General features: G+C 49.1%; 2 protein-coding genes across 4 annotated transcripts; both read left to right on the top strand.

Moving 5' to 3' along the window:
* The first annotated feature begins 2,182 nt into the window (after positions 1-2,182).
* FOIG_00392 (uncharacterized protein) lies at positions 2,183-6,022 on the top strand. Of its 3 annotated transcripts, XM_031196509.1 has the most exons (6): positions 2,183-3,039; positions 3,107-3,352; positions 3,523-3,622; positions 3,727-4,690; positions 4,742-4,910; positions 4,963-6,022. In XM_031196509.1, exons 1-6 carry the CDS (start codon positions 2,920-2,922, stop codon positions 5,425-5,427), a joined length of 2,064 nt encoding a protein of 687 aa, XP_031072276.1. In that variant the 5' UTR covers positions 2,183-2,919; the 3' UTR covers positions 5,428-6,022. The 3 variants fall into 3 exon arrangements, with proteins under 3 accessions (XP_031072276.1, XP_031072278.1, XP_031072277.1); XM_031196511.1 differs by having other exon boundaries at positions 4,742-6,022; XM_031196510.1 differs by having other exon boundaries at positions 3,107-3,622.
* Positions 6,023-12,103: 6,081 nt separating this feature from the next.
* On the top strand, positions 12,104-14,271 carry FOIG_00391 (uncharacterized protein; the record flags this gene model as incomplete). The annotated part of the gene is made up of 3 exons (XM_031196508.1): positions 12,104-12,481; positions 13,579-13,733; positions 14,266-14,271. Exons 1-3 carry the CDS (start codon positions 12,403-12,405, stop codon positions 14,269-14,271), a joined length of 240 nt encoding a protein of 79 aa, XP_031072275.1. The 5' UTR covers positions 12,104-12,402.
* Between the last annotated feature and the right edge of the window lie 3,845 nt (positions 14,272-18,116).

The following is an 18,116-nucleotide window of genomic DNA, read 5'->3' as shown; positions in this document are numbered from 1 at the left end:
TGCAACTATCTACTGAGTTGAGGTAGGTAAATAGAGCAAGTTGATATGTATCGCTGCCAACTGACCGATCGCTATCCATAATAGTGTCTCACCGGAACTACATGTCCCCTCTATAATCCAAGTGCCATGCTGTCCTCTTATTTTGATGAGGTTGCACAGGCAGAAAAAAAAGTGACTGAGCTACGACTCTAGAGGAACATTTACCGCGGGCCCCCTCAACCTGCATCTGCAAGCCCCAAAATTTCGGCCCCAATCCCTGTCCCTCTCCCGCGTTCTCAAGCTCCAATTCGACGCACTCCAAGCCCTCCCCCAAATGGCCGAGATGCCTGCCGTAGGGAGCAAGAAAACTTTAGACCATAAATAAAGCTGCTAAAATAACTGGTCTGAATGTCCACTATTGCTGCAGAAGATCTACTGAAGTCTTTTTGTCGCTCAGGGTAGAAGTCTTAAGTATTATTGCCTCCCCAAGACAGGATGGAACCCCAACAGCTAGTGATAGTCTAGGCTTGTGTCTTGGGTCTGGGGGTTGCGTTGGCTTGGCTTGTGAGGACAAACAGGATGAGGGAGGGAGGGCTTGCGGCTGCTTCTCGGCACCAGATGTTGTCTGTGAGTTTCTCAGCATTGATTGATATTTGACAATATGCAGGAGCATGGAGTGAAAAAGAATCAATATGGGTGCATTCAAAACCTACTCAGCCAGGCTCTACCCCCTGTTGTTTACATTCAACGTCGGATTTTTCTCTCATCATGACAACTTCGGAACTGGTGTACCCTCCGAATATTGTCTCCATGATGGAAATGTTCTTGGCTCCACCAAAACGAGCCCCTTTGGAAGAACAAGTGGAGATACCATCACAATCAACACATTTGTTTGGCTCATTGCTCGTGGGACCTCGGTCATGCTGGCCATTATCGACGTAGCCGTGATTTGACGTCAGAACCAAAGATGGGTTCGTCGGACCTAGAATTAAACACGAGGACAAGACGACCCGGAACTACCGTGATCCATCGCCGGGCCTCCGAGCCAGCGCCGCAGGGCTTCGGACTGCCGACCTACCCTTCTATCCGGCCAGTAGAAGGTCTCTACGGAGCATCCGGACAGCTGATCCCTAACCGCCATTCTCTAAGAAGATAATCACATCTGATCGCGAAACCTGTTTGAACGAAGCGCTCAACTAAATACAGTATTTCCGATCACCCGGTCACCTCGGTTGTTTCAAAACCACCAAAATCGGCTATTCTGTCTTGTGATGCTGTCTCCAAGCACCATCTAATGGCTTCCAGCAACTTGGCATTTCTTGTCATACCTTTCTCCAATAATCACGATGTATGTATCGTGGGTCCCTCGACAATCTATTATTAATTATTAGCCATCCGTTTCACATATCACTTCATGATCTAGGCGCCCACAGCATCCTTGATACTAACAACATAGCATGCTTATTACCGCAGCATCTTGGCCGAAGTGCATGCTTTTCATCGAGATTTACGTACAGACTACATAAGCTCAACAAGAAATCGCGCGTTTACGGAATTGCTTTCCTCTTAGATTAGCCTCGTCTTGTCTGTGTCCTTATCTAGGGTATCATGCACTCCACTAACACTAAAAGCTTGTTACGGATTCAATCCGGAAATGTAAACCATAATAAGTCCCTGGTTATGTAAACTGGATGGTGACCTGGTAGCTGCAAGCATCTACATGAATATGAGTTCGCCAATAGGTAACTGTTTTTTATTCTCAGTCCAGATTAGCATACAGGCATTAGTTGGGACTACCCTCAAGCAGCAAAGCTTACCGCGTGAAGATAGAAGAACATAGAACCAAAAACAAGAACATGACTTGGATAAGTCAAGCGTACATGGTTATGGTTAATTCCACTGCTTTGTTATGTCCAGTAACTTACATATTGTATACATGTGGAGCAGTATCTATAGTAACAAAGAAACAACCATACTCGGGAAACAGAGCTCGGTCACAAATGAGAACTACCTTGCTTTATCTTATCATAGGTGGTGAATGCCTGAATTACTGCAGTACAAGTCTGGCCAGGCACAACGGCCGTGATGTTGGTATAGGTTCAGAGGCTTTCCTTTTCTGGGTTGGCACCGGATAAACTATCAGGACCACCAAACCCAAACCCGGAATAAAGATTTGAGTGACCTGGAACCAGACTGCGACACTTAAAAAGGCAGCCCCACCTGTCACGCTCTTTCGCCTCAGCTTTTCTCCTCCCACTTCATCCATCATCACCTCACGAACCAAGAAAAGAGCAGCATCACTCTTGACGACAACGCCCATCGAGGCGAACACGCAAACAACGCCAGTGCAGTTATTTTCCGACCTTGTCTCTAGTACTGACAATTTTTTTTCTCGTTTGACGGTCTCTGTTGGCTTTATCGCCCACTGCACAATCTCGTGACTCGTCGCGCTCCTGACGCAAACAGTAGAAGAGCTTTCTCTCGCACAAGTCGTACCCGTACTCCTGAGGCCTGCCTTCTCTATTTGTATTTGCGTCGCATATTTCCAGCTGATACATTACTTCATCTTACAATAACTGGGACTGCTCTCGTACTACTACTACTTATCTCGCCAGTCGCGACTGCGTAAAAGAAAAAAATTCTCTACCTGCCCACCTAAGGAAGGAAGGACCCGCTTAAGCTTTTTCGTACCTGAATAACGCGACAAAGAAATTTTGATTCAGACAGAAATATTCTTCTGCGTCTCTTCTCTTTGCCTCGCTTCTCTCTCGTGCTGCAGGCATTTTATTTCAAGTGGCATCGCCCACCTCTGGTTATTTCGTTGTGGGATCATATTTGGCTGGAGTGCATCGCATTTTGAGGCATCACGCGTAGCTCGTCGACTACTCCAGTCTATCATACAAGCACCACACACATTACATCACTTCAAATCAAATCATCATGGCGTCCGCAGTCGCGGATTTGGAGACTGGTCTCCAGGCTATGCTCAACTTAAAGCCGCCAGGTGTGTCCGGATCTCGCATCACCAGTTTGACCTCTCTCTGCGTTTCCAACATCCAGGTAAGGTTTAACCAAGCATCTCTATTTGCTGCAACGCCAAACAATCGCTAACTGCTTGTGCCAACAGGCCGAATCCGTCCTCATTCAGAAAATCTTCACACACTTCAAAAAGACACCAGGAACACACAAGTTAGGGGTACTCTACGTCGTAGACTCTGTAACCCGGAAATGGCTCGAGCAAGCCAAGGCACAGGCACAGACAATTAACAGCTCTGCCCCGGATGGAACCTATGCCGCTGGCGTCAATCGAGTGACAGAACTCATGCCTGTTTTGATGAATGACATCCTTCAATCCGCCCCGGAAGAACAAAAGGTACGCATATCTGACTATCACACTCATGTAGCTGGCAACCAGTCACTGCCACGTGCCGCGCATACTGGAGCATCTTGCAAGGCGCTTCTGTTGACGACCCTTGTTCCTTGACATATTTGACCTTCGTACTATTTATATGGATCGTAACTCACACATAATCCACCGTGTAGGAAAAGATTAAGAAGCTCCTTGATATCTGGGAGAAGGGCCAGACGTTCCCTACACCAATGCTCGAGTCTTTTAGAGAGAAGCTCAACGCACCACAACAGAGTACGTTTTTCACGCAAGCAGTATCACACCTGGCCTCATATGCCCAAGCGGTACTGCTTTATTGCCTCAAATCAACTTGTAGTCTAACACATGTGATGTTATAGATGAATCGACAACTCCTCCCGGTAGCCCGCCGCCCAATGTGCTAGGCTCGCAGCATGGCAGCGCTTCAGCTCCCGCTACGACTTCAGCTCCTCAGGCTCCTAGCGGTACATCTATTCTTGAAGCTTTGGCTAACATCGCTCGTCAAAACACAACCGCTCCCCCTGCCAACCCCTTACCGGCTCCCACAGCACCGTATAACCTGCCAGCTGCCGCGCCACCTCAACCAGTATCATCTGCTACGCCGCCTGTATCGTATCCTCCGGCGTCGCAACCCGTAAATGTGCCGTCTCTTCCTTTCGGCCTCCCACATATGGGGGCGCAGAATGGATATGCAGGCTCTCCTCTGAACAACCCAAGTAACCCACCTAATCCAGTCAATGGGGCCATGCCTGGTGCAGCACCTGGCCTTGGGCTTGATCCAAGCACTCAGCAGCAGATCATGCTGATTAAGGCGCTCGCTGACCAAGGTATTCCATTTGATAAGATTCCTGCTCTCATTCAGAGTATGGGTGGTGCAGGAGCCGCGGCTGCAGCTAGCGCTCTCCCAGCTCAGCAGCCTGCTCCTTATGCACAGGGTCCCCAAATTCCTGGTCAAACTGCATGGGGTGGCCCTTCAGGCAAGCCAGAGGATTCACGTATGCCAGGCTACGGCCATACAAGATCTCCTCCTAGATTCCATGGACGTTCTCGTTCACGATCTCCTGACCGTGGCTGGGGTGGTCGTGGCTCTCCTCGAAATGGACGTGATCGCCCAGACTATGTCCGTGACTCTCCTAACCGTGGTCGTCATGATGACCGCCGTGGAGGTGAATATCGCCAGCGTAGCCCTCATGGACACCGTGGACGAAGTGAGACCCCGCTTCATGAACAAGGCTCAGCCGACAAATGGGTCGAGTACGATCCAACTCTTCCATCCGGACACATCAAGGTCTATAGCCGAACATTGTTTGTTGGTGGAGTAACGTAGGTGTATCCTCATCTGTATTCGTATCGCGTTAACTAACCAAGGAACAGCTGCTCTGAGAGTGAATTGCGTGGCATATTTGGCCGCTTCGGTACGGTGCAAACATGCATTGTCAACAAGGACAAGCGACATGCTTTCGTGAAGATGCTTAGCCGACAAGATGCTGTCAACGCCAAGCAAGGTACTGAGGACTCCCGTAATCTGGAGGTGCCCCTTCGTGTAAGTAACTGTTGTCTCTATTTGGTACTTTGACTCGAGCTAACTTTAGCAGACTCGTTGGGGTGTTGGTTTCGGCCCTCGGGACTGTAGCGACTATTCAACGGGTGTCAGCATTATTCCTATCCATAAGTTGACGGAAGCTGATCGCAAGTGGATGTTGACCGCCCCCTTTGGCGGCAGCGGTGGACAACCCATTGAGACTGGCCTGTCAGTGGAGGAGCCCGATATCGAGATCGGAGCTGGAGTCTCATCCAAGGCCATCAGCCGACGCATGCAAACGGACAAGGGCGGTAGCAACGGACCCAAGTCAACTCGCAATCGGGACGAAGACCTCTCCCGTTGGCGCCGAAGTAGAGACAACGGCTCAAACGGACACAATCGTCGGGACGATCACCGCGACCTTGCTCAGGATGGACAGAACATGGTTGCCTCGTTCCCCTTTGGTATTGGCACACTGCCGAACGGCATGCCCAACTTTCCCGCTGGCTTCACATTCCCTGATCCCACAAATAACTAGAGATTTCTTCCCAGGAGGACGCACAAGATTATGTAATGATACCCAGGTATGGAAATGGGAGGACATTTTGTTATTTTATTGTTGATTTCCCTGGTTGCTTTAAGCAGCGAAGAAGGCGGCGTTGGCAACATGGCTCCAAGGTCTATACAAGGACTTGGGCTTCGGGAGACGGTTTCTTGCATCAGTTGGCGGGCAAACAGTCGTGATTGACGGCTTCGTGCATGCGCATTGACGACCAGATGTGTTTTTGTTTGTTTAATGAGGGCCCCTTGGCCCACGTAGCTTTGTTGGCTACAAATGAAAAGTTACGATATTCCACTAAATACTTGCGCCTTGTGAAGTCGTGCCCGTGAATTCGGTTCGGTCATGGTAGTCGCCGGGTGATTCAACAGTGCCCCCAGGTTCCAGCATTGTACTGCTAGAGGCTTGCCATATTGATGATGTCCTTTTCACATCTACGACCTATATAGCAGTGTCCTATACATATCGTTGAATCTGAATACAACATGTTGTTTGCCTCTGGAGTGGTTGTCTGTTGCTATTATTCCCCCAGGGTGAAGTTTCCACCACAAACATTTCGTAGAGAACGCGACCAGTAGACAACCTGGAGATGCTTGCTCTCTATTTTCTGGTATCCAGCAGCATGTCTCTTGGCAGCGAAGCTCTTGTGATCATTGGTCAGGAAGTCTGGGCGATGTAAAACCAGGGTGGAAACATGTTGTATCCAGGAATGAAGTCTTCATCATTGTCTTTCTTTTTATATAGGCTCTTACATGGATGGTCAACATCCCCTGGATGCTTCAATGTTCTGAAGGGGTCGTGTTGTCTCGTTCTTGTCGAGTTACATGATCTGACGGCATCCCGGCGTACCTGCAGGGTAGTCAACTCAGAACTTGACCTCGAAGGTCATCTTCATGTTTGTACAAACATGTCCTGTTTGCTTTTCGATCCTGATGGCCGTGGTCTCCTATGTTACTTTACTCACTTTACTTGGTTTTCATGTTTGTGTGAGCAACTTGTGGCTCTGTATGATCGAGTGTCTTCCCTCGTCAGGTATATCGCCTGACGGCTTGGATCACTCGCCACTTCCGACACAGAGAAGAAAGTCTTTCCATTCGTTACAGACAACCTTTTCGCTTCTAGTATTGTGGTTGTGTAGTCGAATCGTACTGTGATTCCCCCACTGCTCACAGCAAAGCCATGCGAAGCCTCGACAGTGAAAGCACGTCAATGACCCCAGAAACGAGTCGTCAATCACTTCTATACCTTTTATAGTACTGTTTAACAAAAGACGTTTATTCATGTATGAATTTTTGTCTATATTTGGTCTTCGGGTCTCCGTACCTATGAGTCGTGCATGTATCATCTGAAAGCCTTTCTGGCTCCTTCCTGGGTCACATCGAATGGTTAAACGGAGAAGTACTTCAAACTTATTGCTATCGATATCTCAACAACATAGATCGGGACAGTACAGCAAGACTAACACGCTTCTTCCTTTGTAGTGGATATCCCTCCGTGTGCTTACATAGACTGAGTATCTCGGGCGATATATCCTTCTGCATATTCCTTCCGTAACTTGTTAAGCTTAGTTCTACGGGGTGGGAGGGTTACAAGAAGAGCCTTTCGTCAAGTTGAATGGACTTCACCGGAAAACTTAGTCATGGCCTCTTGTATTTATTCGAGTTTAACTCGCTATGTAGATGGATTCCACGATGTACTTGAAGCTCGAGAGGGATCTCAGCCTCGTCATGCGAGTTTGGGCTCTTTATGTCAACACAACATATCACTCTAACTAAACTCAAACTAAGCTCCCTAGTTCAACATTCCATCATGTGCACACGATTTATCCCCAACCACATAATCCGTCAACAGAAAGCCAAAGTTATGCGTTGCAATTAGTATCCCCTCTCTTTGACCTTGGTCGCTCTATCTCAGCCCGGTACAGGGTAACCACCACCAAACTCACCACTCTCACCCGCATTTCGATCGTCGCAGTAATCTTACATCCCTCCCTGCAACTCCTCACGAGCACGTCAAAGCGATCACGATCGTCTCATCCCTGAACGTACTCACCAACAGCACTTGCACCGCCAAGACAAGACAGACCGTGACGATCGAAGCCTTCACCGTCGGTAGTTAAAATAAAGTCGACAGATCGACAGCGCCATTCTATCAGGCAGCAATAAACTCATTAATGCCGTTCATTCACATGACTAGCCATTCATCGATACCGTCTTGGATAGATTACTGTACTTTTACTCTTCCTTTGTTGTCAGAAACAAGGTTCGGTTATCACCAGAAACCCCCATGGGGCTCGATTGGGGTATAGTGCGAGATTTTCCCCTGACTAGGTTGGATTGATCACCGACCGACGGTCCTTTTAGATAGAGACTTTGATATGACGGTTGTTATTTGATGTGGAAGTATCAACTAGTATGTTGAATATTCTCCATTGAGACAAGGTACGTAAACTGACTCAGAGCTTGACTGGCTGTGACGTCTCTACCCCTTCAGCCTCGAAATTACGCATTCAGGTGATGCAGAAAAGATAAACAACCAAACATGCTCAGGCAGGGATATCCATCATTATCTGCCGCTACGTAACAACATGGTCTTAACTTAACAAGAGACACATATCGCACTTGTCTCGAAGCCCCAAAATTAGAAATCCCTTGTGCTAAACCTTTTGAGATGCAACTAATTGTCGCGCGGATGGATCCCTTCATCCACAGTTTGGCTCCAGCGCAATATCCGACTGCATACCAATCAATCGATCAATCGATTACAGTAAACACTCCGCGCTGAACTGAAACCATAGTCATATTGCCCATCCCACGCCCAAAGCACGCTGCAATCTTACTCCATACCCACTGACCTGCCGCTCAAATCGCGACGACAGAAAAATAAGCATCTGCTTCCTGTCAAGTCCGAAATTAACGGAGCCACTCAAGGTCCATCCATCCCTTCATCGTGCATGCATGTTATCCATACCATGAAAATCCAGAAACTTTCTACCAAGCACGCACTTGCATGACTTGAAAAAAAAAAGGCAAAGGTCACAGAGAAACCGAAGCACCACGGGACTGACCGACTCGAGCCAAGACGGAATAACAGACAGCTCAATTATAAACATCATCCATCCACTTTGCCTCAATCGTTGTCAAAAACGGCAAGGGGAGTTCTGTCGTATGTAGCTTCAGAGTGGACTGACAGAGTCTGGAAGTAGACTATAATGCCGTTCTACACGGTCTGGACAATGATGAGTTATGCTGCCCAGGCTCAGCCTGCAAACGTGTGCATGTATGTTAGCGATCTGGACAAATACTCACGTTGCTCTATGAGTCTAGACGAAGACCCTGTCGATATAGCCTCAAATCCAAGTCTTGGTACAACACACGGGGACATAAAATTATCGTATGGTTTGGTGGCGGTAACAGAAATCGAACATCGAGAACACATGTCTTGGCTCTTGGCTGTCAAGTCTTGGTTCATCTGGCCAAGGTCGGGCGTGTGGAAAAGAACAACATCAGCCAAGAGCCAAGATTCACATCTGTGGCATCAAAAGTGTTGGCATCGGTAGTCGCCGTCTTGGTATCTTGGATGATCGACTTGGAAACATAATAGGGCTGGACGACTAAATGCACGTCCTCTGACATACATCGGATTCCGAAATCAATAGTCACTGAGGCTATGTTCGTGACCGATGTCAAGATTTAACGGGACGCGTCGTCAATCATCAAGGCTTGTAGAATTTCATGGACACACGGGTGGTAAGTAAATGGAATTGCGACTCCTGGCGACACAAAAATGACGACGCCTCTTTGAAACCAACAGCTGTGTCACTGGGCTCACATATGTGATGTCGCTCCCGATCTGCAAGGCTTTATGGATGAGGAAGAAAACGGCCTGCTCGGAAGTCATAAATATGAGTGTAAGACGAGGCTTGATTAAGCATTCTGCAGCCTCTCATGGACAGATGTTCTTCAGGCGGTATACCCTATGGGCAAGTGAAGGCCGCCAATCCACCAGTCATGCGGGACGCTGCACTAGGCGCGTAATACCATGCGGCCTAGAAAGAAAGTCAGAGGTGAATATGCTCGTCGCGACGCGCAACTTTGCACATCCATCTTGGCTGTGCCACAACGTTTCTGGTGTAAAGGAAACACCCTCGTTTCAGTCAGCGACTGAGTTGTTCGTCCAACGACCGAGGCCAGTTGTTTCATCAACCGGTCGTTCCTCGCTTCGAGACTCTTGGCATCTCCGGAGAGAAGGAAGTCAAGATTGGCTCTGGACCTCAATGCAGCTGCATGAATGTGGGCAGTGGACAAAAAACTCTCATGCGCCTCGTGTCATCTGAGAACATGGCTGACGATAATACAGACCTACACCTGATTTTGAGTCGAGTTGATGTCCGCCAAAGCCGAGCATTGAAGTGAACTAGCCTTGCGGCCAAGATCCGGGGTGTGGCATCCTTTGCGTGTAAGCAATTGAGATGGCTCGAAGAGTTGCATGGTTGTCAGCATGTTTGCTTGGCTTTTGACATATGTCCGTCTTCGGCTCCGTGATATTCCCCAAGTCGCGAGTCGCGTCTAATCCCCAGTTTAGGGACTTGTACTTGATTGCAACTTTCATGAGTGTTCTGAGGCGGAATTAGTACGGATAGGTTCAGGATGCAGACTTCCACAGCTTCACTATGGAGTATGAATCGCTCGAAATTGTATGAGTGAATTAGTTGTTGGGATGAGATGCAGGGTCCTCCGGCAGCCTCAGGTCCGTCCATCCATCATCGAGTCGTATGCTCCAGTTTTCGTTATTGACTCGCCAAAAGTCAGTTTAGCCAGCGAGAGAGGATTCTTCTCCAACAAATCCCACACCAAGGTTTGGAGACTCGTGGAGCCTGGAGAAATTCCTTTTTAAGATGGAGACTCTTCAATAGCGACGCAAACAAAGTCACCATCGGAAGCTGACCGCTAAGGTGCTGTCCATCGTCGATCACTGATCCTGGTCCTTCTCGTATGCTCTGAATTACCAGGCCCAACACGGTGTGAAAGCGTGGCGCGCAACTATCGAGGTCGCGGCAGAGCCTCGCTACAACCTTTGCACTGCGACTTGTTGTGAGCTGTAAAAGCCGGTCGCACGGACAGGGTCACTAGCTTGTATTGGAAACAAGATATAGATTTTATCAACCAGGACCAGCAAGACCGAGGCTTGTCTCTTGATAAACGCCAATCCCAATCGTGCCAAAGGCGGACACACCGTTGTCGAATATCCGACGGGATTGTTTCAGGCATATGTTAAGGTAACATGCGAAAATACTCAACGGTTTAGCAGGTTCTTTAGTCCAATTTCTCCAGACAACCTATAGCATTGACATCATATCCGATTCGCGATTGAACAAATAAATTTGCAATTCCGGGAATGACGGCACGGATAGATAGGATGCCAGATAGATACGGGGGCTGTCGTGGAGACTGTCATGGGGAGCTGGAGCAATGAAATGGACGCAAGAGCCTCATTTACTGGCGCCAGCCAACGGCGAGGCACTTTGGTAGGGACAAGTGACAGTAGGTGGGTTGTCACAAAGACTACCAACAACAGACACGTAAAGAAAACAGCAAAAAAAAAGCCGCGTCTGGGGCCTTTAGCTCGGGGCGCTTAGTGCTTCTCTGAGCTTTCTGTCTGTCTTTGGGAAAGTAATGTCCGACAACTGACAGGGCCTGGACTTTCTGAGTGCTGGACTCGGCTGGTACTCGGTACCTTGAAGACATGGTACGGCCAGCGGCGGCAAGTTGGCGTGCTAAGTTTGTGGAAGGGAAAAGAAGTGGATATCAGGAACGAGCATCCATCATGGTGGAGCAAGAGTGCTAGAGCACCGTGTCAGTTTTTGCCAAACCAGAGATATCGGTCCTACGCCCTAGCCACGTCGCCGCCTCCGGTGAGGCTTTGATAACAGTTTGTATCATCACAGGCCAGACGATGGCTGCGAACCAGAGGCTGTAAACACCGCAGCTTCCGATTTACCCAGAGCTTTGCGATAGAGCCTTGACAATACAGTGTGATTGACAATCAAAACTGGACTACGCAGCGAAGGATGTGGTTCAGGGCTAGCCAATAGTAAGTTCGACAGCTTGACTGCCGAAGGTCGCGTGCAAGCCAAATCGCGTGGATCGGTACAAGCGGGTCTCACATGCGGGCAGTTATAAATCCCTGCATTTCAATTTGCGGTGGCTATTTGGGGTCGTCGGGGTTAGGATTTGGAGAACAGGCTGAAGATTCTAGTTTTGAAGTCTCCAGATCAAGCCGGCTGTATGTGTGAGACATACAGGCAAATGTGCCATCGTCGCGAGATCGGAGTGTTGACGGTGACAACACTGCGAGATTTCGAGATTTCTCCGCTCTGGAAATAGAGGTCAGGATCTCGAGTGACGTATGCGCATCGTGCCAGATTCACGTATCATTTTTCGTTTTCGGATAAACCATGACTTGTTGATAGACCGCCTCAGCCTCTGAGTAACGTCAGCAGAGGCGACAACAGCATGATGCGACTTTGGCTTGTCATGCTGATCCTCACGAATCTTCTTTTGTGGTTCACAAGATGCAAGCACCCAGGGCGCAAATAGGCACAAGACCGTAAAGTCAAGTTACCGTGAAGTCAAATCAAGTCCATGCTTCGACAGCCCCTATCAGATGAACAGTCCTACCCCAGACTGTGGCGGAGAGTGCATGAATAAGAAAGTCGGAGCGGAGGCTGGTAGGCACAACGACATCCAGGGGCTGGGACAGTCAAGGTAGCACTCGACTCCATCAGTGAAGTCCCTTGAATCGAGTGAAGGCTTGGCTGTTCAAGGAAGCTGCTCTTCGCTCTCCGCAATTGTGCACTGTTGCTGTCGCCAAGGAAGCTGGGGTGAAGCGGTGTTCTTGATAGTGCGGTCTGGCTTGGGCTGGCCTGTTGTGTGTATGTAAGTGAAGATAGAGATGGATATGGAGAAGCAAAAAAGTGAGGCTGTAGGAAGAAAAGTATCCGGCACCATCATCTCCCGCGGGATGGGAGAAGGTAATTTGTGTTGGGGTAGATCTCAGGATGTGGAAGGTGCAGCCAATGACTGGTGCTGAGACCTTCCAGATTTGACATTAAGCTCATCAATATCCCGCATGCTACGCAGCGAGCGTGCCACTATTGCCATTCCCTAGTCCCAGCTACTGTCTGTCTAACAAGCCCATGATGAGGTTTTACCCGCAAATGGTTAGGTGAATGATTCAATGACCAGAGTCCACGTTTACTATTATGCAAGAGTATCAAACAGAGTGAGCGATATTACCGGTGCAAGGAGTCTAGGTCGAGTCTATTTGCTTGGATCGTTTCATGGTCTTTGAATTCCCTCATCAGATGAACCGACCAATCACTATGACCAATTGATTGGTTCTGTTTCCTAGACAATTTTCAGGGTGCAAGCCCACCAACCTCCTAGTTCGAGCGCCTCCCGGGCGACCCCGGATCCGCCCAAAGCCGGGCAAAGATGGGGAAGATGCACGAATATGCAGTCAAGAAATGCCTCGTTGACTTGGCGTCAGCCGTGAAAGGGGATTGGGTGAGACGAGAGACTTGTTCGTTTTTCGACATCGCTTTACGCGGACACATCACTCATGCGCCCCGGGTTTTTCTGGAAGAAAATAGACGCACTCGCTCGTGCGTGTAAGTCGGCAGCTCCACGCTGATAGAGCTGCATAATGCAAATCTCCCACTGTAGTTAATTTGGACCCGGTCTTGTCGGCGGTTTAGTGGACTCCAAAGATTGCAAACTGTTTAGTGCTGCTGTTTATCTCTTCATTTGTAATACCAATTGCCTCTCGCCTGTGATATATCGAAGTCGGATTAAGATGTAGGACAGTTACCGTATCAAGTAAACAACACAAGGGGTCGTTGGTGGCGGATATTGTGTAAGGATGTCTCCCGTCGCGGAAACAACAGGGTAGGCACTGGACGGATGCCCGTGGACACAGCGTAACAAGAGGTTACATGAGGCTTGTTAAAGTTACGTAGGCGGGCTTAAGCATACAGTTTGGTGTGTAAGACCAACCGCCTGGTAACGTAATGGGAGCGATAGGCGCGGCACACAAAACTTGGACCCTGGATGAGGCAACTTGTAACAGCAAAAGACGCGGAATGGAACCTGGACATGGAATCTAAGAGTCAGGAACAACAGCGGAACGCGGAAACCGGTGCGGTGAACGACTCGCTGAAGATCGGAGTCAGACCCGCTCGCAGCGAGCGAGCGACTCAGGCACTCTCGTTCTCAGCTTCAGAAGTTCGTGACCAAAAAGGACTTACCGTGCCCCGTCTTCGGCATTCGACGACCCATTTAGGGTTGACCGAGAAGAAAACATCTTGTACACCGCGAATTGCCCGTGGGGTCTCCATCTATTGCCCACTGACACACCGAGGCATCGGCGCCGAAGTCCACTCACCGGAGGTCGCGGGTAAAAAAGCGCCGACCAAATCCTGTTCGGTTTTGCCTATCGACAGCCAGCTACTATAGCCAAAAGCCCGCGGAAGAAAGCGACCACGTCCCCCAGTTTAAACATAGAGGTACCCCCACATGAAATCCGATGCGAAGTGGATGTGGATATGGCAAGGTAGAAAAACAAAACCGCGAAAGGGCGAGGCCGACTGGACCGGAACTGTGAGCTGGGTTAGGTAGGCAAATCGGAGAAACAGTCGCCGCCATTGGTCGTAGGCTGTCTCACCTTCTTTTGAACTCAGTCATTCCAATGACGTAGAGACTCAGGGTACTGCTGCTTTTGGCGATGGATGGGATTCTGGGGCACTGACCTTTACAGGCTTGAGTTTTGAGCAAGGGCGTGGGGTGCCCCGAAGCTGACGGGGCTCGTTTGTGCAAGCCCAATAGAGACAAGGAGAACACGGGCCTGGAATCGACTTGGCTGCTTGGCGAGAGGCGACAAGAGTTCTTCGTGATCACTGACAGCGGTGGCCAAGTCTAGAGGGAGGAAGGGCATTGGATAAACGGGTGAAGGTCAGCATGGAAAGGCCGGCTTCTAGAAAAATTCCAATATGCGTGGCTTTTGGCCAGTGCAGCTGGGTCCATACGTTATGCACGCCTGCATGAGCGGCTTCAACAGCTGTGATGATCCCTAAATAATACCTCACATGAGGGAAGTTGACAGAAACAACTGAGGTCAGTCCCGCCCTAACCGAGCTCGCTAACATCGTGGTATTTGTGTCAAGCATATCTGATGTTTGCTCTTTTTGTACGCTAAAACTGAGCGAGGCTTGGTCCCGTCGTCGTTGGGACAGGGCTTGCTCTGGTGGTGAAATGGGCTAGCCTGCCGTTTTGGATGGAGATCCATTCAGTAGCTGATGAAGAAAGTTCACCGGTTCAATCAAGTCTTCTCCAATAACTCTCGTCCGCGTTAACCCGCAGGTTAGATCAAAGACGCTAATAGCGGCGCCTCATCTCATGCGTAGAAGACGAAAGTGCAAGGTGAATCTCCTCGGTGTCCTTCTTAGACAGACACGGAGAAGACCAGAGACAGGCCTAGGGCAGCCAAGCCGATCCAGCCCAGGCGAGGCCCTGCAGAAGCTCGCCCATGTCGTTTCGTGAACGAGACCGTATCTCGCACCGTATTCACCACTGTCGAGCTGCCAAGGCTGGCACAGGCTCAACAGCTGCCGATAAGGCGATTGGACATGGCAGCCACTCAACGGTGACAATTTGCGCCTGGTGAGCAGTGGATGCTCATGTGTGCCCTTATTCTGTGTTGAACCTGGAACTGTTCCATCATAACAGGCCATCGTTTCTCAAAGTCATGACTACTTAGTCAAGGGCGAGGCAGACCGCAGTAAAGCTTGTCGCGATACGTCTGATTACTTGTCATAAAATGACGACTATCATGACCACTCATCGAAACACGGCGATCCCGTTTCGGTCCTGCCTGAAACCCCTACGTTCAATTAACCTCATGCCTTTCTCGTGTCCGAGTCAAACAAGACTTGGGACAACGACTGATAGGCCGGCCGAAAAAGAATTTTGCAGAGGGAATATAGATTGAGAAGATGCAGAGTAACCGACCAGCATAGTCGTCATCGGACAGGATCTATGAAGCTATCCCATCTGAGATTGTCAGACCAGTTCCCAGTCAGGTCAGTCCCGAGGTAGATCGCGTGGGGCCAGTCTCAAATATGCTGCAATTAAAGTAGCGGATCGATAAATGTATGCACTTTAGAATGCATTTGCTGTGTAAACTGGATGGCTTTTAATGTCACCTCTTGAACATGACTTGTTATTTACGACTACCAGCTTCCAGGTGGAAATTAGGAAATTGAACGACACGCTTTGCGCGCAAATAACAACTTCACCATTGGAAAGCGCATTACGTGCACAAGGTGGGATAAGGTATGAAGATCTATGCAATGCTATTATACATGCGTGATGTATCAATGGCTGCGTTACGATTGTGAAATCGTCACTGAGTCATTGCAATTGCACAACATTGCACATCAGGACCATGACTCCCGTTGCGTTCCAGGGGCCATGAGGGTGACATTTCGCATTGACACTGTAATAAGGGTCTCAATGAACAGCTCAAGACAAAGCAAGGCTGATGGATTGACAGAAACGGCAATCCGTTCTCTCCGTTACTCATGAAGCGGAGCCTATCATGACTTCTTCTGTCTTCTCCAGTGTCTCGAGTCGCGATTTCGCTGACCGCCGGGGATGGGCAACTCAGTGTCGTCATTATTCTTGACAAGCAGCGATACGCAGCGGGAAAAACGAAAAAGAGCACATGGGCATGGGGGAGGGGGGTCCTCCCATGGAGGAAAATCCCTCAGCGGAAACGGGGAGCTTGACGCCAGGTACAAGCTCGGCCAGCAATGACATACAGGAGAGGTACCGGGGCCCCAGTATGGAGAGCGCGCTACGGGACACCAGAGGACTTTGTATTCAGTAGGTCCAGACGCTGGCAGGCAGACACTTACAGTTGTACATGGCTTGATGCTATCTTGAGGCAAAATCTAGCATTAGTGAGGCAATACGTCGATACAATCGAGGACCGGGCTTTGAGCCATCCCACATGTACAACGGGGCTCTCGAAGGATGGAAGCCAACGGGATCCGGGAGATGCACAGTGTCTTACTGTCTCTAATGCCAAAAGTCCATGGGTGTTGTAAATGGCCGTGGAGATGCTTTGGTGATAGTTCGGAGAGGTAGGCAGACAGATACAACCAGGGCGATAAGCAAGTTTGGATACGAAAGTAAAATTACTCGCTCAGCTGTGGGTTTTCTAGGTGTCTTGTTTTTCGTAAAGCTAAATCAGCAAAAACTGTACTTGCGCGCTATCACAGTATGTACAATCCCGCGGACATTCCCCCAACCCATGTAAAATAAACCCAACCCAGACAGGCAGGCAGGCGGGCAGGCTATTGTTTTGATTTGTTTGTATTGACTTCCTCGCATCTCATCGCTTTGTCAAGATCGAGGCGAATCGCTCTCATGGTGACATGGATGGTGAATGACTGATTGTTAGTGTCATCATATTGAGGTCGTCATTGTCGTTGTCATTGTCACGTTCATTCAGTCATTGTAAGCCATCAATCAGCTGTCAGCCACGGGCAGTTGGATAGATGAGACACGTCCAATAGCTATCGCTTATCAGATACGTGCTCTCAATTGAGTTTTGTTTTGTCTCTTGTTTACGCTGAGCACTCTCCCCCCTTGTGCTTTATCGGCAGGGCAATCTCATAACGTGAGTCTCTATCTGAGCCTAGTCTTGCTGCATATGAAATGTAAATTGGTCTTTGGTCCCTCTCAATCTCTTTTTTTCCCACTGCATTTGCTGTGCTGTCTCCGTTGCACCCACTGCTGAGATTACCGTCTTGTTTCCATTCCCCACGCTGGGCGCCGCCACACACTGTGCTCTGCACCTGCATAGAAGGAAGAACCTGGGCTGGGCCGAGGACCAGAGGCTGCCTTGAGTGGACAAGGGCAAGGGCAAGGGCGATTTAGATGGGGCATCATAAAATGGGCCTTGCAAGTCTGCAAGATATTGCGACCAACGTTTCATAGAGTTACACCCTAGCACGGGCTTGATTAGCTCCATTGACACGCCCCAGTAGGAAAAAAAAGTTGCAGGCATAGCTCCAGAGAAAAACATTTTGGTGAGAAGTGAGAGAACGCAGCTCCTAGCAGCAGAGCAGTAAGAAAAATTGAGCCAGCCGACGCTACCGGGTACGGCAAGGGTAGCTCCTACACTGGCGTGCTGGCTAACACTCTCTGTCTCTAGTTTCCAGGTGGATGCTGATGCTACTGCGTTGTTTACTGCATTAGAATGAGATTGACTGAGATGGGGGTTTGTTGATCTCAGATGTTGTTTTCTGGTCGTTGTTATGGCTACCTGATCTGAACATTGACTTTCTTGCTATCATCTCATACTCTCCGTTGAATGAGTGTTTAATGCGCTGCCATCACGAAAAAAGTTTTCTAGTTAATACGCGCATAACCATCTGAAAATTTGAAAAGCACTACATCATCAAGCTTTAGAGTACGAATTCAAAGCAAGCACATCGCACTTTACTTTCCCCAGGCCAATGACACGAGAAGGCTAGGGTAAGTGAGGGTGTAGCTAAATCGTAAGAGGGTGTGATGAAGTTTCTTTCCTCCGTGGCCTTGGAT

Source organism: Fusarium odoratissimum (assembly GCF_000260195.1).
Source record: "Fusarium odoratissimum NRRL 54006 unplaced genomic scaffold supercont1.1, whole genome shotgun sequence".
NCBI classification, from domain to species: domain Eukaryota; kingdom Fungi; phylum Ascomycota; class Sordariomycetes; order Hypocreales; family Nectriaceae; genus Fusarium; species Fusarium odoratissimum.
The sequence above is the reverse complement of the archived record's forward strand: the minus strand, read 5'-3'. Positions and strand labels throughout refer to the sequence as shown.

Coding starts and splice junctions, on each gene's coding strand:
- FOIG_00392 (XM_031196509.1), top strand. CDS start 2,920: ATGGCGTCCGCAGTCGCGGATTTGGAGACTGGTCTCCAGGCTATGCTC. Junction 3,040..3,106: donor TCTGCGTTTCCAACATCCAG/GTAAGGTTTAAC, acceptor TTGTGCCAACAG/GCCGAATCCGTCCTCATTCA. Junction 3,353..3,522: donor CCGCCCCGGAAGAACAAAAG/GTACGCATATCT, acceptor TCCACCGTGTAG/GAAAAGATTAAGAAGCTCCT.